The sequence below is a fragment of the Syngnathus floridae genome, chromosome 8, assembly GCF_059516105.1.
Source record: "Syngnathus floridae isolate MCC-2025c chromosome 8, RoL_Sflo_1.0, whole genome shotgun sequence".
In the NCBI taxonomy this organism is placed as follows: domain Eukaryota; kingdom Metazoa; phylum Chordata; class Actinopteri; order Syngnathiformes; family Syngnathidae; genus Syngnathus; species Syngnathus floridae.
Window position 1 is genome coordinate 11,488,013 of NC_142420.1, and position 19,801 is coordinate 11,507,813.

Consider the following 19,801-nt stretch of genomic DNA (forward strand, 5'->3'; position numbering starts at 1 on the left):
GAATAAACTTCACTGTTCTCTACTTTGGGACATGGTCAGCTTTAATGCATCACGTGACGCATCTGTAATGAAGTCGTTAGCTTAAATTTGCTTTGTGCCTCTGGCCTGCGCACGTCTCTTATGATATACTGTATGTACATCTTTTATCGTTCACGCTTATTTCCCTCGCGCACTCGTTAACTAAATAAATAATAAACATAAAAACTAAATGTCAGACGCTCGGAAGGTTCAACTTGAGCTGATACTTATATGGGCACTCTTGTAGCCACCCAGTAATGACAATTTTTTCTTTTTTTTTTAACAAAAGTAGACATTCAAGTTCTACTTGCACATTTGACAGTTTGATTACATGTACAATCTTTAAAATCATGGAATTTGATATTTTCTATAAAATATGTAGTGCAGGAAATGGGGTCAAAATACAAAAAGTCCTGCCTAGCTACAAAAACAGATATGCTCAAACCTCATTGAATAAAGTACATAAGCAGACAAGTATATTCACATCTTAAATAAATAAAAGAAACATTTTAAGCATATAATTATACCTACACACCAAATCAATAAAGAAGACATAACTAGACATTTTTGATAAGTGGTGATGAGAAAGGTTTTTATAACTTTATGATCTGATATATTTCTGAGCACTTTGAAATAACAAATGACTTTTGATATATTGCCTAAATAGCTTAATGACCCTTAAGGAACTGTGTAATGCATGCCTGATGTTTTTTCTCTGAATCATGGACACGACCAGAGTCGTCTTGACCGTTCAGTACTTGATTGTATCTTATGTTTTGACTAATGCTAGACGCCAGTTTTTGATTACTACTGAACACTCTGCACAGAGGGAAATAGTTTGCCTAACAAAGAAAAGATACGGTTGGAAGCATGATTAAACTAAGAATAAGCAAAGACACGATGTATCAAAAGAACAGCAATAGATTAATGATGTCATAGCCAAAAGCTAACATAATTTCGTACAAAATGACAAAATTAAAAGAATCCAGCAGTACGACAGTGTATGTCTAAGATTGGAGAAGAATGTTCACAGGAAGGTCACGTGGAGATAAAACCACCAGGTGCCAGAAGGAGCCACCCAAAGACTCGGCCAAAGATGATCGCCAAGGCCGAAAGACGGGATGGAAGACAACAGCCCCCCTCCACACACACACACCAACAGCCCCCCACCTCCACACCGAATCGCCCATAATCAGCACCACTCCCATGCAAGCAGACTCTGCTTCGAACTTGCCCCACCCCGAAGACTCATCGCCCATCAATCCCGGCCCACAATGTGCTACTGAATATAAAACTGATCTAACAACCTTGGACTTTGCCTTTTCTGAATGGAGACTTTCCGCTCTTGAAGGGCCCAGCGCTGTATTGCACTTTCCTGAAAACAGAGCTTTTTGAACAAGAATTGTGATTGAACTCAACCAATCTGTCTAAGTCTAATTTCTGCTTCAGTGTCTTTGCATTTTCCTAAATCTGAAGAAATCAAACGAGCACGCAGTGAGTAAATTGGATAACAGGTGATTGGCAAAGGCTTTTGCCGTGAGGCGCAGATAACGCACTCCCTAAATTGTGGACAGAATCCAGCAGTAGTTCTTGCGTTTTAAAAATGTGTTTATTTTAATATTTCAAAATGTTGACAGATTTTTAAAAATACATTTTTTTAATTACTAAGTAACCCCGAGTTTGTGTGCAAGAAAAACAATGACATTTAAAAACATACAACATCTCTCCTATCAGTTTGTCCATCTAATTAACTACAAAATGTGTGCGCGCGTGTGAGCGAGTTTAAAGGCTTAAGGATTAGAGTCTGTTTTGAGTAACGCTGGCATTCAAACAGCAAACATCAGCGTGAGACTCCAACGAGACGATCATGAGGTGAGTTGAAACTTGTGAGTACATTCTTTAGTATTACATCCTTTGCAATAAATGCTAACGTTACATCATTTAACAGTGTCAAAGTTTCACTATTGGCACATATTGACAATTATTTGAAGAAGAAATTGCCTTAATTTTATTCTATGACTGGTCAAGAGACACGCACTAGCCTGACTCCAGTGGCCCTCAAATGGACCAGCCATTTAGGACTCTTTCTCCAACAGGAAGATTTCATTTTAGGGGGTACCTTTTTTCTTTTTTGTTGCAATTTTCCCCCAGTCATACATGAATATAATAATCATGAAAAGAAGTGATGAAAAGGTTACAGTAGCTACTAAAGTCACGTTGATAGAGTATTATCATATAGAGTATATGACCTTTTAAAGGCAAATGAAGACTTTTGTAAGGCTTTGCTCTTCAGAACTGAGCTCATTCTTGGAAGTCTAATAGAAGAAAACTAAAGCTGGCATTGGTCCACATTTAGAACACGGTCGACGGAAGCTCAACTCTATTTGTGTCAGTGTAGCGTGATGGCGCCTCCTGGTGGAACAATATGCTTCCACAGGTAGTTGATGTTCCACTATGTTCGAGCATTAAAAAGTTGATGTGCTTTATTTTCCGGGCCATGCTGATGCTGATAGAGGAATGTCGTCATGACTCACACTGAGGAGAACGGTAGGAAACACACAATCAGACAACCGGAAGTTCTTCGATTATGGCGGGAGACGCCATTTTAGATTTATTTGACCCGTTTTCCAGTGTCCCGCTTTTGCTCAAATCTGATCGCTAACAAAGTTGAACCACATAAAACGTTAAATTGAAAATAATTTGAATTATTTGCGTCATGTCATTTATGAGTAGACAGACAAAAAAGTATCACTACGCCATACCTGAAAAGACACGGGAAGTTTATACTTTACAGCTGCCATTTTAACTAATTTCCAGGCGTCATTGGGGTCCTATCCATGATGGTGGAAGATGTCAGCGAGGCCGCCGCGAGAAACGTCAATGGCGCTCATCTTCTTCACAAACTCCTGAGCGCTCCGTGGCTGCGCGCCCTGCTTCAGGTCCGATTCCAACCAAGAGAAGGGACGGGGACACCCAGAAGTGACTACCATCGTCAAGCATAACTTCCTTTTTTCTTCTTCTACAGATTTATGAGTGCCTGTTGACTTTCAAGACAATTTTGCCCCGCCCTCTCCTGTCTCACGCTTCGGGACTTTCACGCGAGGTTATTGCAAACAATTAGCATAACAATTATGAAAACTTGCTAATTAAGTGACTAGCTGTTGAACTAAGTGACTAATTGACGAACTGATTGGCAAATTAATTGATTGTTTGCATCACAGACGATCCAATTAACTATTGAGCGAATATTAGCAGGCACACCCGCTTTTCTGCTGAGAAAAGAAGGAGAATGCTGCACTAACTCTGGCTTCTTTCTTTTGTTATTGAGGTCCAGGGTGTCCTGCATACAGTCCAGACTCCTTCTGTGGAGGCTACAGAGCTTCAGATCCTCCTGAGCTCTCCACACATAAAGGTTCTCCATCTAGTCACCTACCGGGTCCTTAAACGGTCCTTAATCTCAAACCATCTTCAGGCTCTGTTGTCCTGTCACGACGCCGTGGCTCAAGCAGACTTCGGACCCGTCTTGGCGCCGCTACCTGACGGGCTGGCTGAAGATAAGGACATCGTGAGGATCGTTTGTTTGGCTAAGAATGAACAACCTCTGGTCAGAACACAAATGAAGAACTTTTGAGTGGGGACCAGCATTGCCATTTGTCCTTACTGTGTGTGGATGTGTTTCAGGGGGCCACCATAAGGAAGGACAAGAAGACCGGAGAAATATTTATCGCAAGAGTTATTCGTGGAGGACTTGCAGACCGTAGCGGTGTGTGTTTGTGTGTGTGTGTGTGTGTGTGTGTGTGCGTGTGTGCGTGCGTGTGTGTGTGTGTGTGTGTGTGCGTGTGTGTGTGTGTGTGTGTGTGTGTGTGTGTGTGTGTGTGTGTGTGTGTGTGTGTGTGTGAGAAACAATAGTTCAGATGTGCAGTAACACATTCTGTATGTGTGTGTCAGGTCTTCTCCATCCTGGAGATCATCTGCTGGAGGTGGATGGGAAGCCACTGGTAGGGTTGGACCCCGAGCAGGTCATCCAGATGCTGGTTTGTCTGCTTGTCAACGTTACCACGATTCTCATGCTCCCCATTTGCCATATTGCTCCTCCCATTTCTTATGTGTCTCAGATTTGTTACTCAAGTCTCAATCATTTGTGTCCTCAGATGAGGTCAGAGGGCACCATTCTCTTCAAAGTAGTTCCAAACACCTTCCATCTGAGCAGCATCAACAAACCAGTGAGGAACCTTCAGCATCCTCATGTGAGAGATGTGTGCTGAGTATCTATTTTTCCTACGTCAGGTCTACATGAGGTCCATGGTAGACTACTGCCCCTTGCGGGACTCTTCCATACCCTGCCCTGATGTCGGGGTTTTCTTCAGTAAGGGGGAAGTGCTGGAGGTCTTGGACCAGTCAGATGGACAGTGGTGGCAGGCCAGGAAGCTCACCAGCTCAGCCTCCTTTGTTGGATTAATTCCATCCGCCGCCACGTTGAAGAGGTTACCTGACACCACAACTAATTATCTATCTATCTATCTATCTATCTATCTATCTATCTATCTATCTATCTATCTATCTATCTATCTATCTATCTATCTATCTATCTATCTATCTATCTATCTATCTATCTATCTATCTATCTATCTATCTATCTATCTATCTATCTATCTATCTATCTATCTATCTATCTATCTATCTATCTATCTATCTAACTATTAACTCATCATGTGGTGGTGTATCGTTTGTGATGATGTCATCAGTAAAGAGAAGGAACAGATGGATCAAAAGGAGTGTAAAGATGATAAGCATGATAAGGATGAGTGTGGCGGTGGAGGCAGCAGAGCAGGTGAGGGCCAGCTCAAATGGAATGTATACAATTTTATAGATGACATGTAGAGAATGAATGTTTTCTGTTCCAGAGGAGGAACCTCAAGAGAAATTCACTGCGGGTAATGCATACTTTTTATAATACTTGTATTTTATTAAGGACACTGTAGACTTTTATAATCTTGTAGACTATAAAAAAACATATGGCTTTTTTAAAATCCAACAGATCCGGAAGAAATACATATTGGTAGGTAAGTCTCCTGGAAGTTAGTCAGGTAGTTAGTTGGTCATGAAGTTAGTAGGCCAGTCGGGTGTTGTGGTCATGCAAGGCAATGTGATGTCATATTTTTCAGAGTCAGAACCATCAGAATTTCCTGATGGGCTCTACCTTGGTAAGATTGCACAATATTGAATATATTATTGCATACTTTTTAGTTGTAATAAAATAAACGTCATTGTGTCCTTAGCGGGTTTCCGTCGTAGTTTTTGTCTGTTGAGGAGGTCGCTGTCCAAGAGAAGGCGAATGTCTTGCACCAGCATCGCCACCTCCTGTTCCACTGTGGCCATGCCCTACGAGGAAGTGGTCCTCTACCGACGACCCCCACAGGACCACCACCGACTCATCATCCTCGTAGGTGAGAAGAGCGTCACTTAGAATACCTTTGTCAACACTTTGGCCTCTCTTTTTTGTCTTATTGTCCATTTCTTTTGTGCTGGACAGGCGCGTCCGGAGTAGGCATCAACAAGCTGAGACAGACCCTCATTAAACTCAACCCGGACACATACGAGGGAACAACTCCACGTACATCAGCGCCTCCTTGAACGCCGCATATGAAATCCGTGAGTAACTGAGTAACGTTTATTATGATTGGCTGCCGCAGACACCACCCGACCAATCAGAGCGTGGGAACAGACAGGCAGAGAGTACCACTTTGTCAACAAAGAGCTCTTTGACTACATGGTGTGCAGCCACAGGTGATCCTCTTTTTGGATTTTACATTCTTCACACACACCTGACTCTGTGTGTGTTTGCGCAGGTTTGTGGAATACGGCGAGTATAAGGGGCACAAGTACGGGACCAGCATCGACGCCATCAACGAGGTCATCAAACGGGGACGTGTGTGCATCGTTGACATCCAACCACATGTACAATACAGCACCGTAGCAGAATTAATACGTTTTACTGTTTTGAAAGAGTATCTGTCTTGTTGTAGAACATTCCTCCACTGAGGACCTGGAAGTACAAGCCGTATGTGATCTTCATCAAAGCTCCCACCTTGGAGAAACTTGCACAAACTAGAGTGAACGCCAGAATCATTTGCAGTTACCTGCACAACAGATACATCACTGTAAGACTGAGTAGAACATGTGTCCATACCTCTCAGGTATGAATAATAATTTCTATGTATGTGCTACAGAATCAAGACCTTCTGGACCTGGGGGAGTCGTCTCTGCAGATGGAGCAGAAGTACAAACATTTGTTTGATGAAGTGCTAGTCAATGAGCAGCTAAGTGACACTTGTGCTAAGCTTCATGCCGCTATCCACCGGGCACAGGTGGATGAAAGCTGGATACCTGTCAGCTGGACCCGAGGCCAGGACTAACTGAACACTACATATGGACTAGCATCACAGGAAGCTATAGCACGGACAACTGCTAAATTTCAGTACACCGTTAACATTGATGAGCAGCTAGCGCCACCTGCAGGCTGTGTGTGAATGTGCAGGCATGCGAACAACTTACAAATTAAAGTTCAATGTCAACAGTTTGTCTTTTTCTGTCTAGTGATTAATGTACCATTCCGATTTATCTAGCTAGCTACAAACAGCGCAACCTATTTACTTTGCGTACTTACATGACTGCCCATTTTACTACCCATCAACCCAAATAGCTAACTCGCTAGCAACCTACTGGCACTCATTATTCAACTTGTTACAACCTACCTATTTACCCCACCCACCTACCTAGAATATCTAGCTATCAACTGTTAGGTTACGGATTCTAGTTATTGATCTGACTCCAAATTGCGATCAACACTTAACACATAAATTGCTATGTCCTAATCCACACACTGGCGCACCTAACAATTTTGCGAGTTCGTTCTGTCAAAGAGAGGACCAGTAGATCAATTAGACCAAATTTACCAATTATTTATTCCTGACAAAGCGCACTAATACAGGCCTGGGTCCCGGGTCCCTCACACTAAAACTCGTGCGTTTTTGTGACCACCAAAAGACGACACATTCTTCCGGGTTGCCCAGTTTTAAAGAAACACAATATGAATATTAAAGCATGCAAAATATTGTGAGATGATTGGTCGATGGCCATCTCCTCCCCGTCCAGGTGTCGCTGAGGTCAGGCGGTTGGGTTTTCCCCTCGAAGCCCGGTCTCATAGACGTGCTATTGTTCTCGTTCCTCACCGACCTTGAGGTGGTCTCCTCCGGTACTCCCTATCCGGGCCTATTCCACAACACTTCGAAGAAAACAAGTTCATGCAGTTTGCCTGCACATTCTTCGGCCCCCACCAATCCACACGAGCACTCCAATACTAGATATTAATATGATTATAAGTTTAACACAACCTTAAAAACCCAGACGAGATTGCGAGACCGCCGGGGTCTCCGTGGATTGTTGTCGGGTCTGGGAGGCGACGCAGGCGGAGAAGAGAGAGGAAGCAAAAGCGAGGCCGTCGGTCTGGCCTAATGCTAAGGCTACGTAAACAACCGCACAAGCCGCCTCTCCCGAGCCTGTTTCTCTCCAACGCCAGATCCCTGCTGCATAAAATGGATGACCTGGATCTACAGCTCACGGGAAACCACTACGTCCGGGACTGTTGTGTGATTATTATAACCGAAACCTGGCTGCGCCCGGATATCCCCGATGCTAGCATGCAGCTAGCAAGCCGCTCCCTGCTACGCGCGGACAGAACATTGGACTCCGGTAAACGCAGAGGTGGGGGGCTTTGTATGTATGTGCACGATAACTGGTGCAACAATGCGACCATCGTAGGCAGCCACTGCTGTCCGGACCTCGAGTACATGGCAGTCAGGTGCCGGCCTTTTTTCCTCCCGAGGGAGCTCGCTGTTGTTCTCGTCATTGCTGTTTACATTCCACCCGACGCTGACGTAACACGGCACTCTCTCTCCTGCTGAGAGCTGTGAGTGAACAACAACGGGCTCACCCTGATGGCTTCCACATTGTAGCGGGGGATTTTAACAAGGCCAACTTAAAGACTGTACTGCCGAATTTCCACCAGCACGTAAAGTGTGCTTCACGGGGTGAGAACACCCTGGACCATGTCTACACCAACATCAAACATGCATACAGAGCTATCCCCCTCCCCCACCTCGGGCAATCGGACCATCTGTCCCTCCTGCTCTTCCCTGCCTACACCCTCCTCAGACGCAAACTCAGACCCACCTTAAGGACCATCACCTCCTGGCCTGAGGATGCACTCCACAAACTCAAAGACTGTTTTCAACGGACAGACTGGGACCTGTTCGACCACCAGGAGCTGGGGACACACACAGACACAGTTCTGGGCTACATCCAGTTCTGCGCCAGCAATGTGACTGTGACCAAAACCATCCGGGTCTTCCCTAACCAGAAACCCTGGATGTGCAGCCAGGTCCGCTCTCTCCTCAGAGCCCGCGACACCGCCTTCAGGTCAGGAGACAGAGCTCTGTACAGCGCTGCCAGACTGAGCTGAGGAGAGGAGTCAAACGGGCGAAAGCGGACCACAGACAACGCATCGAGTCCCACCTGTCCAGCAACAACGGCAATAAGGTGTGGCAGGGCATCCAGGAGATCACCAACTTCAGGGGCAGTGCCGCTCAAGTCGAAGACCAAGGCGCACAGCTGGCAGAGGAGCTAAACAGCTTCTTTGCTCGGTTTGGAACATCCCAGCGGCACTCCCCTGTCCCTGCCCTGCCCCCTCCCCCTCCCAGCTCTGACATCACTCCACTCACTGTTCAGGAGCACAAGGTCAGAAAGGTGCTCCTTGCAGTGAATCCCGGAAAGGCCGCAGGCCCGGATGGGGTCCCCGGCAAGGTGCTGAGGGCATGCGCTGAGGAGCTCGCCCCCACCTTCACCACGATCTTCAACCGCTCCCTGGCCCTAGCAACCGTCCCGCCCTGCCTGAAAACCTCAACCATCATCCCAGTGCCGAAGAAGTCGGCCATCTCTAGCCTGAATGATTACCGACCAGTGGCCCTCACTCCGGTGATCATGAAGTGCTTTGAGAGGCTGGTTCTTCAGCACATCAAGGATTATCTTCCCCTACACCTCGACCCCCACCAGTTTGCATACCGGACCAACAGATCCACAGAGGACGCCATCGCCGTAGCCCTCCATTGTGCGGTGAACCACCTGGAGCAGCAGCAGAGCTATGTCCGGATGCTCTTTGTGGATTGCAGTTCGGCATTCAACACCATTCTCCCGGACAGACTCACCACAAAGCTGGACACTCTCGGACTCCCCTCTCTCACATGTGCCTGGATTAATGACTTTCTGACCAACCAACTCCAGGCTGTGAGAGTTGGCTCCCGTCTCTCCTCCACCCGTACGCTGAGCATCGGCTCCCCACAGGGCTGTGTGTTGAGCCCCCTCCTCTTCTGCCTCTACACTCACGATTGCAGACCGGCCCACAACCACAACCGGATTGTTAAGTTCGCCGACGATACCACTGTGGTCGGTCTCATCTCCAATGGCGATGAGGTAGCCTACAGAGAGGAGGTCCTGGAGCTGGTCGACTGGTGCTCTAAAAACAATCTCGCTCTGAACACCAAGAACACCAACGAGCTCATCATAGACTTCAGAAGGCACAGCCCTGAGCCAACTCCCCTCTTCATCAACGGCGAGCAGGTGGAGAGGGTCCACAGCACCAAGTACCTGGGCGTCCACATTTCTGACCGGATCTCCTGGTCAGAGAACATCACCACCATCGTCAAGAAGGCTCAGCAGCGGTTACACTTCCTGAGAGTCCTCAGGAGGTACAACCTCAACACCGACCTGTTGCTGACCTTCTACCGATCTTCCATTGAGAGTCTACTGACCTACTGCATCGTAGTATGGTTCGGCAGCTCCACCACCGCTGACAGGGAGAAGCTGCAGAGAGTGGTGAAGGCAGCCCAGAGGATCATCGGCCGCCCTCTCCCCTCCCTTACGGACATCTACACTACCCGCTGCCTCAGCAGGGCTAAGACCATCTCAGCGGACAGCTCCCACCCTGGCTCCGCCCTGTTTGACCTGTTGCCCTCTGGAAGACGCTACAGGCAAATGAAGACCAGGACAAACAGACTCAAAAACAGTTTCTTTCCCCAAGCCATAGCCGCCCTCAACTCCAGCCGACACTGACGACACTTTCCTCCTGCACTACTACTGCACTTTGTCCGCACTACTGTTTCCGATTATTCATCTACTTTTCTATTAGTCGATTACTTGACTATGTTACTCGTATCTACCTCATGCACTGGATGGAGGTCTCCAATTTCATTGTACTATGTAGAATGACAATAAAGGTTTTCTGATTTCTGATTCTGAAAAAATATGTTTGCAAACTCCCGAAAGCACATTTTCCTTTACAACCTATCTACACTCACACCTATTTAGCTCTCTAGCAACTGATGACCTACATCCCTAATATTTAACAACACCTCGCTCTCCCTCTCTGCTAATCCGCCACATGGAGCTAATCAGCGCAAGCTAACGGGATTTACCACTGTACCTTTTGTGTTTCAGTGTCGTAGTGTTTCAGTCACAAAATACTGGATTACCATGAGGAAAGACACTTTCCTAGTCATATATATCATTTTCATGACTTGATGTAGTGTTGTGGAGGAAAAGTATGGCACAGTTCATTAACATTTTTGCGTTCTTCCAAACTTATTTTGTGTTATTTTCTTCTTGAATCAATCATCTTTTGAAGGTCTTTTGATAGCGACAGTTTGACCCAAGTACAAATCATTTGTGAGGCCTCCTGCTGGTCAGATTAGCGTCAATGGCTGCTCTGCTAATGCTTTGCTAATTACATCATCACAAAGCTCTCCCAGTAGCTCAGCACATGTCCACCTGTCACTCACATCAGTGTCTATGTCGCCATCGTGAAGACGAGCTGAGCGCAAAAAAGCGTGGACAGGTGAGAGGCAGTAGCTTTAGCATGTGTAGCGTACATAACAAAACAGTAGTAATATGAGCAGCATAGTAACATTACTTGTAGTAATACATGTACCATAGCACTAGTGCCAGTGGGAACACTTGATAGTCATAACTGTTGTGTCTGAGGTGCAACACATAGTATACTAGTTATATGTGTAGCACTACCAGGAGTCATATATGTATCATACAACTACTAGTGCCAGTACTAGTAGCAATGCATGAAGCATACAAGTAGTAACATGCGTGGCATAGTCGTAATTACCGGCAATAGTATACGTAGCATACTATTTCCACCAGACGTAATACATACTTAGCATAGCATACTAGTAGTTATACCACCCGCAGTAGTAGTAACCAGTTGTGTGTGAATCAAATTAGTACCAGTGGAAGTTGCAGAGTACAATTATCATTGTAGTAAAGTAGAATCCGTAATAATAGATAACAGCACGGTTAATAGTTAACAAAGGAGTTGCTCAGGATGCTATCTGAGCTAAATACTAACACCTTCATCCCAGAACATGTTGTTGTTGTTAGCATCTTAGCATTGCAAAGTGATGACTTTTACCACTTGAAAAGTTTTTTAATTAAACATGACCCCGTAGCATCTGCTCTAGTTGGCTAATCCAATCACTGCTAACGTTTAGCGCTAATTGACTGACCTCAATCACTAATTGGCAGACTGGTCGTCATGCCAACAGTCAAGGGCAGGAAGAGGAAGTCTAAGAAGGAAGTCAACAATGGCGATGGTGAAGGTGACTCACTGTCTTATGTGTACTACAAGAGTATAAAAATACTCACTTTAGTGACATCATCAGTCATTTATGACATTGGCTTGTTTCTTTAGTGGTGTGTGTGCAGGTAGGGACTGAGGAGTTGACCAATCAGAACAGAGAAGCAGCAACGCCGGACTTCCTCGATGGAGCGGCACCACAGAAGAAAAAGAAAAAGAAGAGGACGCCGACTATTGGTTAGCCTCTTCAATTTGACTTGATACTTGATACCTCTGTTACAGCTCCATTAAGTATTTTGGTGTGGTTTCAGATCAGCAGGTGGAGCTTGTCGACACGCCAAATGGGAACACGGCCGAAGCCGAGGTGGACGAGGAGGAAGCCGCGGTCGCTGTGACCAGACGGACCAAAAAGAAGAGGTAAGCAACTCATTTATTGATGTATTCATATAGAAAGTCATTGTATCAATGTCTTGCGCAGGAAGACCAAATACCCAGAGCATCACAGCAACGACCTCGTAGCAGAAGATGACGACATTGCGGCGGACGCCCTCTCGCCCATTCCCCAGCATTCCTTGTTCTCCGCCCCCCATGGAAACAGTCAACCCATTGGCAGAGTCTTTGTGGAGAGGAACAGTAAGTTGGAATGTTACTCAAGGGCTATTTTCCAAATGCAAAAGTCTGCATACGCGTGCATAGGGCGTTTCCAGCCTGAGCGAGTGGAGCAGTTCCGACATCCCGACCAGGTGGACGACTACTTGGAGCCCAGACAGATGATGTGGACCACCAGAGACATCGCCGTCAAGGTCCACAGCAGCTTCAGGTGTGATGGCATCGTTTGCGTGCGGCATCTTTGCTTGCTATGTATCACATGGTACGATGGTAGGGTTCTGGGCCTGTTCTGCCATGGCTTCCTGTCAGGCTACGCCATATGGAACGTGAGCGTGGTGTACGTCCTGGCGGGTGAGCACATGTCCACGCTGGCCAACCTCCTACAGCAGTATCACTCTCTGGCCTACAACGCGCAGTCGCTGTTGTACCTGCTGCTCGCCATCAGCACCGTGTCTGCCTTCGACCGGTACGTTGGCCACTTCTGCTTCGCCGGCGAGTCCACAATTATTTGATTTGGGATTTCTGCCCGGTGCAGAGTCAACCTGGCCAAGGCCTCCATGGCTCTGAGGGGCTTCATCACGTTAGATCCCGCTGCTCTCGCCTCCTTCTGTAAGTCAAACACTTGAATCATTGTTAGCATAAATAAATCAAGTTATATGATCATATTGGAGTTGCCTCTTGTGTTGTATTTCCAGTGTACTTCATAGCGTTGATCCTTTCTCTCAGTCAGCAAATGACCAGCGATCGGATTCACCTCTATCCCACTGCCAACGAGACTCTGTGGTGAGAACTTTGAATATAACCTTGCAGCACAAGTTACGAATTATCCGATATGGTCATGATATTCCCTCAGGCCTCGTGGTTCCGAGGAGCAGATCTTGCGACCGTGGATTGTAGTCAACCTGGTGGTGGCCGTACTGGTGGGCCTGGCCTGGGCCGTCATCTCCACGCGGCCGGATGTTGACTACACAGAAGGTACAGTCAGGCGTTATCATGTTGTTTGACTCAAAATAAAAGAGCCCTGATCACGGGTTTCACAGATTGGTACCAAAAAAGGGCTTGTACAAATACCAACCATGACAACATCAACATTGGGGCTTTTAATATTTGTATTATTTTATCTATGCAGGTGATTAATTTCTTTTTTTTGCAGCGTTCTTGATGTCCATGGAGGTTGACAGCTATCCTAGAGGCAATGAGAATGTGGACATCCCAGCCTAAGATCTTGTTTGAAATCAACAATTCCCAGTATTTATATTAAAAATCTATTTTTTACTGTAATTCTTTTACATGTTTTGTCCATTGTAATTTTGTGAATTTAAGAAATAAAGTAGCAAATTGTTGTGCCATGCCTTTGCACTTTTATGCATGAGGTGGCGCTGCTGACCTCTAAATCCAAAATATTAAGTTTACAGTTTATAGGACATGTAATTTAAGTTTCGTGTTGTTTTAAATTACTACACAGTGTAAGGGATCGGACAGTACAGCCAAGTGCGTAGCGACAGACTTTATTGTGGAAGGGGACGATGGGAATAGCTGACGCTGGAGCGGCGATCTAGCTGGGGTGGACAAGCAGTTCTGTGGATTTGAATTGTAAAGTCAGTTTCTCAGGGACAGATGAGCGAAGCATCACGGGACAGACTGACACTCGGGTCTGCGCTGGCGGCGCTGATATAGCGCTGTCCATGAGCCCGTGGCAGGTGACGGCGATTCCACTGACAGGGGGGCGTGGTCCTGTCGCAGGTGGCGCCACCACGTGACACACAGTATTTGATTTATTTATTGCCATTATTAGAATTAATGTATGTATCTTTGACATATTGTAAAATGCAAATATCATGCGTGAGTAATTTTTGTGCAGATTAGTATTATAAATTCAAATGATCACATTTTTAAAGATGCTACAAACGAAAAAAAAAAGTAGAATGAACTCACAAGTGGGAGTTGTAAAATGGTGCGTTTAAGACCATGATAAGAAATTCGCAGATAGTCTTTTTACATTATAAAATTTCATAACTAATAAAACACCGCTAACTAATTAACCTCCAAACGTAACAACGTATATGATTGCAGTTATTTTTTGCAAATCAGCGTTTCTTCGCGTAAAATGCTGTCGGTCCCCGTTTTCAAAAGCGCTGATCGCATAGTAGTCGCGCTATTTCCCAGGGTCCATGAAGGCATCAGCACGCTGAGCTTGTCCTGTGGCAGCAAGTCAGGCAATCATGTAAAGATGGCGGAGCTTCAAATGCTTCTCGAGGAGGAGATTCCCGCAGGGAGAAGGGCGCTTCTTGACAGTTTCCCCAACTTAGAGAGCGTGGCCGAATACTGCGAGGCCAACTATGTCCAGGTAATCGCTTACGGGGAAGTGGAGCCTGATGCGTCGGCGTTTCGGGGAGAAGTGGGCGTTCCACCGGCCAGGACCGAGTTTACAGTGAACCCCCGTTTATCGCGCCTGAAAATCGATAATATAGTTATACTCTATACAATTGATTTTGCCTTAAAATTATTGAAACACATTTATATTTTTTAAAACAAAGTTAGTTGTTGCTGTGCCGACTTTTTTGCCTTGTCTTGCGAGCAATAAATTGCAATCATATGACCAGTTTTTCCAGGAACACAAAAACTAACACTTTACTATTTATAAACAGATTAAGATTAAAACATTTCACTTGAGTGTCCATTTTAATTTTCCCCATATTGTCATGTACACCAGTCTTGTTTAATACTATAGTATTGCAGTAATACAGGCCTCCTCCTTCTCGTAGAAAGAAGTGTGTGTGTCTGTGTGTGTGTGTGTCAGTGTGTTTCTTGTCAACCTCCGGCATGAATGAGTTTGCGCTGACCTACATTGCATTCGTCCTGCTTACACACACATTATACACACACTAACAAATACACATGACACACGTCCTTTGCCTGTAAACACCAAGCTTACACAAAATAAATGTAGTCACGCAGTTGGCATGTTACTACTATAAAAAGGAGTAAAAGATGAAATGGTGACATTTGACATCTTTCTTGTTTGCTTCTTCTGACGTCCTGCCCCAGGCGTCGGACAAACATGGAGCCCTGGAGGAGACCAAGAGCTACACCACGCAGTCTGTGGCCAGCGTGGCCTACCTCATCAACACTCTGGCTAACAACATGCTGCAGATGCTCGACATCCAGACGTCTCAGCTTTGCTGCATGGAGAGCTCCGTCAACCACATCGCGCAGGTTGGCCGGCTAACTGCACAACATGGCCAGTAGTATTGGGACACTGGAAGCTAGGAAGGAAGGAGTCAAGGATGCAAGGAAGGATGACTGAAAGGAAAGATTGGAAGGATGGATAGAATCTAAATGTACTCTTTTCACTTGTTCTGCATTGGTGTAAATGAATGCTGACAGTAGATAAGCTCATCTTTGTGCCAGCTAGCGCCACTGCCGGCGCCAACACTCGCCTACACAACAGCTGCCACCCTCGACACACACACACATGCACACACACAGAGCCACGCTGCTGACAAGGCTCAAAGAAGACCGACGGCATCTCATGTTTTTTTGCTTCTCAGCCAAGTGACAATGAAGACTGGGTGGATGTGAAACGAACCATTGTACAACATTTTAAAAAGACAGTTGTGTGCGTTCCAGCCCCGCATCCCAAAAATCTATAGTGCGACGAAAATTTGTACATGAAATTGCAACGGGTGCTCAAAAAAATTGTCAGCAGTCAAGATTGTATATTTGATTGACAGGTGTACAGTGCTGCCATCTTGTTGGTGTTTTGCAGATGGTGGGCATCCACAAGGAGAAGGTGGCGAGACGGGAGATTGGCGTGCTGACCACCAATAAGAACGTGAGCCGCGCTCACAAAATCGTGGCGCCAACCAATCCGGAGAGGCCGCTGCGCTACGTGCGCAAGCCGCTGGACTTCGGCGCGCTTGATGACGTCGGGCACGGCGTCAAGGTGATTCCGGCTGATCAATAGCAGTCACCGTCGCCTGACTCCTTTATGCTAATGTCGTGATGCTGACAGTTTGCACTTTGTGTCTTTTTCTTTATTTGTTGATGTGTTAAGTGGTTGCTGAGGTTGAAGGTAAGTCGTTGGGTTAGGATTTCAAATTAGCATTTCTAGATTGGGTTTGGCGTAAAACATAACAGGAAGCATTGTACAGTTTTCCTTTTTGTGACATCATAAAGACTGATGTTTCGACAGGTGAACGGGCAGGAGAACATGAAGGAGCCTGGCTCCAGCCTGCCCAGCCAGAAGCCCCCCAGCCCCCCCAGGGCAGGACGCAGCAACTTTGGGTATGTGACGCCATCTTGAATTGCCTGCTACCATTTTGACTCAAACTTCTTTGTGACTGACAATGCAACACACATACATAAACAATTATAGGTGCAACCCTTTTCTGCATTTCTGGATATTCAAAAATTATTATTATTTTTTAAACATTTCATTATTTATTTATTATAGTATATTAATTTATTTATTAGATAATTACATTTTTAAAATATTCTAAAATGGTCTTAAATCAAGATTTCAAGCCAGGGTTCGTGTTATGTTAATGTTTCCAACGAACCAAACGTGTGTGTCAGAATCCCGAGGCCAGATGATGACACATTGAACTCGGCACACGGGCGATGACATCACACTCGGGCGAGCGCGTGCACACTCACACACGGCATTGGGAGACATCATGCTTTATGAAAGCTCATTTTTCTTTCGCTCCCTCCTCCAGTATATAGGTCAGCCACATGGAGATCTTCTCGCTTGGTCGTCTTTTCTCATCAAATCTCTTTCTCCCTGTTTTTTAGCTTCACACTCGACCAAATGTGTTTTTTTAATTCGAATGAAACACAATGTCATTTTTTCCATTTCAACTCACATCTATGTTTTGGTTTTCTCTACTAGGGACAAGAAGTTCACAAAGGGAGCAAAATGTCAATTATGTGTTATTGTGTTTGGTCAAACATTCCAATCAACAAACAATCCACTTTAAGAGCACAAGATTAAAAACAGGGCTTGTGATTGCTAATCATAAACTTTTCATGTTGGGCCCAAATGTATTTGGCCTCCCAACCTAACCTGCATATGCACATGCAGGAAGAGCTCCCCCTACAGGACCCTGGAGCCCGTGCGGCCTCCGGTGGTCCCCAACCACTACGCCTGTAGCCCCACCAGCAGAAAGCAAAACAACAACTGCCAGCGCTCACGCACGTCCAGGTCAGCCACATGGCCGCCGCCACCGGGGAGTCCCTCTTTCGCCAATCGCAGCGCTTGGCCCTGCCCCCACCCACAGCTATCATCCAATCCACCTCTCACATTTCTTTTCTGTTTCTTCCGCTTGTTGCTAACATTTTTCTCCATCGCCGTCATCTTATGTTTTTGAAAAAATCCTCTTAATTTTAATTACATAAAAATGTCTGTTTTAAAGTGGCAGTAGCGGAGGGAGTTACCCCAGCAGCAGCAGTCGGAGCAGCAGCAGAGAGAACAGTGGCAGTGGGACCACCGGTGTGCCCATCCCCGTGGCGACGCCGTCGCCGCCTGCCATCTTCCCAGGTAACATGCAAGTAATTGACGGCCTCCCAAAAAGCTCATATATTTATACTTCCTGATGATCTCCCTAAAGTTTTCCCGAGCGCCGGACCCGCTAGCTCATCTTCTAGCCCCCCCAACTCTTCCCCGACCTCCTCTTCCTCCTTCTCGCCCTCCTCTTCTTCCTCCGCCACCATAACCATGCCGCCGCCATTGGCGCACGCCCTCCCGTCCCCTCTGTCCAAGCCCAACGAGATCCCCGGCACGGCCTGCAGCCTCCCTCCACCGCCTCCCTCCCCTCAGTCCTCATCACCCAAGGAAGGTGAGTTCCTACTTCCTGTCTGGTTCGGAATGCATCTCCTCCCACGTTATTCATCCAATTCACGTCGATGCATCACCATTTTCCAAAAATTGAAATTCAAAGTGTGCATGGTGCACCAGGTGGGGTGGTGCCTCAGTTCTTCAGCATGAATCGCCCGCAGCCTCGCCAGCAGACGCCACAGGTGGGCGGCTCCCTGCCCTACCGCCGCCCGCCTTCTGTCACCGGGCAGCCAATCGGCACGCAGAGCAACGGCAGGCCCTACGACAACAGCCAAAGCCCGGGTAGGTGCTGGGAGAATAACGTCACGACTTGGCATGCGCATCACAAGTCCACTACAAACAAAAAAAATGTTTGAAAAGCGACCAATAAAACCAATTCTTTGGCAGCCTCTCCACCGCCCTCCCTCCTCCAGTTCACCCCTCAGCTCCCTCTCATGGGCTTCGTGGCTCGCCTTCAAGAATCCAGTCAGTACGCCACACTTTCTCAACGTCCAATACGCATTAGCTAAGTGACCCGTTTGGCTTCCAGTCTCGGACGTGGCGTCGCCCCTTCGGCCGACCTCTGAGGAGACGGTACCTGCTCGGGCCCCGCAGGACCTCGACGCACAAGGGGGAGAGGAGGACTTGGCGGAGTTGGAGTACAACGACCTGCATGCGGAAGAAGACCCACCCTGGGTCCCCAGCAATTACCTGGAGAAAGGTTATTATGGGTTAGCTTAGCATCTTTAGCATGAGCGTGGAGTTGAATGTTATTTTTGCCTAATGTTGTGTTTTGTGGATCAGACAAATTTTAGCGGCATCTCTACATGAAATAAACAAAAACAATATGATATTCCCTCCCTCCTCCTCCAGTGGTGGCCATCTACGACTACACGGCCGACAAGGAGGACGAGCTGTCTTTTCAGGAGGGCGCCATTATCTACGTGCTGAAGAAGAATGAAGATGGCTGGTTCGAGGGCGTAATGAACGCCACCACTGGACTCTTCCCCGGGAACTACGTGGAGGCCATCATGCACTACACCGACTGACTTTTATTTTAACCCAGAGGCCCTCACACTTACATAGTGATGCCATTTCTGAGCCTTGTGTTTTTGATGTTGTGAAGTGGAGCCCAGCGGACATTTTGTCCACTCTTGAAGTTTACAGTGTGTTTGCGTGCACATGTACCATGTTTACATTTATAAACATACACAAGTTGTATTTTATATTCTTATGTGCTTTAATCTCAGCTTTTAAGCTATATCGTCCCTTTAAATGATGGAGTTGTACTGCGTGTCTTTGTGTGTATAAATAAGGTTAATTGGTTACCAAAATCAATCCTACTCTAACATTGAGTCTGTTCAAGATGTTTAAAATAAAATGTATTGCGATATTTTGTTCTAAGGACTTGTTGTCTTTTTATAAAAAAAAAAAGTGTGTTCAATATAATTTAAATGTGCTTCACAAATCCCAATAAACAAACAAATGTCTGTCTTCGCTATCAAGCTACTCATCTCAATTTATGTTTCTTTGATTTAAGGTTCAAATGGTCATAAATCATAACTGATACTTAAATCAATGTTTATCATAAGCCTTGTTTCGGCAACACGATGAACTCCATTTCCAATATTGCACCGCGGGAAGCCATTTTTTTGGGT

General features: G+C 46.0%; 3 protein-coding genes across 15 annotated transcripts; all 3 read left to right on the forward strand.

Moving 5' to 3' along the window:
- The first annotated feature begins 384 nt into the window (after window positions 1-384).
- On the forward strand, window positions 385-6,587 carry LOC148394595 (MAGUK p55 subfamily member 4-like). Of its 6 annotated transcripts, none has more exons than XR_015859900.1 (20): window positions 385-2,565; window positions 2,836-2,957; window positions 3,044-3,121; window positions 3,347-3,430; window positions 3,491-3,622; window positions 3,700-3,781; window positions 3,967-4,052; window positions 4,170-4,241; window positions 4,306-4,502; window positions 4,764-4,849; window positions 4,923-4,952; window positions 5,057-5,077; window positions 5,184-5,222; window positions 5,298-5,465; window positions 5,552-5,632; window positions 5,712-5,805; window positions 5,868-5,976; window positions 6,026-6,179; window positions 6,249-6,298; window positions 6,387-6,570. XR_015859900.1 is itself a non-coding variant. In XM_088383264.1 (20 exons), exons 1-20 carry the CDS (start codon window positions 2,544-2,546, stop codon window positions 6,436-6,438), a joined length of 1,740 nt encoding a protein of 579 aa, XP_088239390.1. In that variant the 5' UTR covers window positions 387-2,543; the 3' UTR covers window positions 6,439-6,587. The 6 variants fall into 6 exon arrangements, 5 of the variants coding, with proteins under 5 accessions (XP_088239391.1, XP_088239390.1, XP_088239388.1 ...); XM_088383264.1 differs by having other exon boundaries at window positions 387-2,565; window positions 6,045-6,179; window positions 6,387-6,587; XM_088383262.1 differs by having other exon boundaries at window positions 387-1,532; window positions 1,853-1,890; window positions 2,532-2,565; ... (1 more) ...; window positions 6,045-6,179; window positions 6,249-6,587.
- A 3,994-nt stretch (window positions 6,588-10,581) lies between these two features.
- tmem237a (transmembrane protein 237a) lies at window positions 10,582-13,674 on the forward strand. Of its 3 annotated transcripts, XM_088383268.1 has the most exons (11): window positions 10,623-10,966; window positions 11,665-11,738; window positions 11,831-11,953; window positions 12,028-12,133; window positions 12,195-12,349; window positions 12,413-12,536; window positions 12,600-12,791; window positions 12,861-12,934; window positions 13,021-13,108; window positions 13,179-13,300; window positions 13,479-13,674. In XM_088383268.1, the coding sequence occupies exons 2-11, from the start codon at window positions 11,675-11,677 to the stop codon at window positions 13,544-13,546; spliced, it is 1,116 nt and encodes a 371-aa protein (XP_088239394.1). In that variant the 5' UTR covers window positions 10,623-10,966; window positions 11,665-11,674; the 3' UTR covers window positions 13,547-13,674. The 3 variants fall into 3 exon arrangements, with proteins under 3 accessions (XP_088239393.1, XP_088239395.1, XP_088239394.1); XM_088383267.1 differs by having other exon boundaries at window positions 10,582-10,966; window positions 12,413-12,791; XM_088383269.1 differs by lacking the exon at window positions 13,479-13,674 and having other exon boundaries at window positions 10,603-10,966; window positions 12,413-12,791; window positions 13,052-13,108; window positions 13,179-13,235.
- Window positions 13,675-14,476: 802 nt separating this feature from the next.
- Window positions 14,477-19,536, forward strand: LOC148394597 (abl interactor 2-like). Of its 6 annotated transcripts, XM_088383906.1 has the most exons (12): window positions 14,477-14,672; window positions 15,374-15,541; window positions 16,095-16,271; window positions 16,383-16,400; window positions 16,521-16,612; window positions 17,412-17,531; window positions 17,743-17,867; window positions 17,938-18,165; window positions 18,285-18,446; window positions 18,552-18,629; window positions 18,694-18,864; window positions 19,017-19,536. In XM_088383906.1, exons 1-12 carry the CDS (start codon window positions 14,556-14,558, stop codon window positions 19,190-19,192), a joined length of 1,632 nt encoding a protein of 543 aa, XP_088240032.1. In that variant the 5' UTR covers window positions 14,477-14,555; the 3' UTR covers window positions 19,193-19,536. The 6 variants fall into 6 exon arrangements, with proteins under 6 accessions (XP_088240032.1, XP_088240036.1, XP_088240034.1 ...); XM_088383910.1 differs by lacking the exon at window positions 17,938-18,165; XM_088383908.1 differs by lacking the exon at window positions 17,412-17,531.
- Window positions 19,537-19,801: the final 265 nt, after the last annotated feature.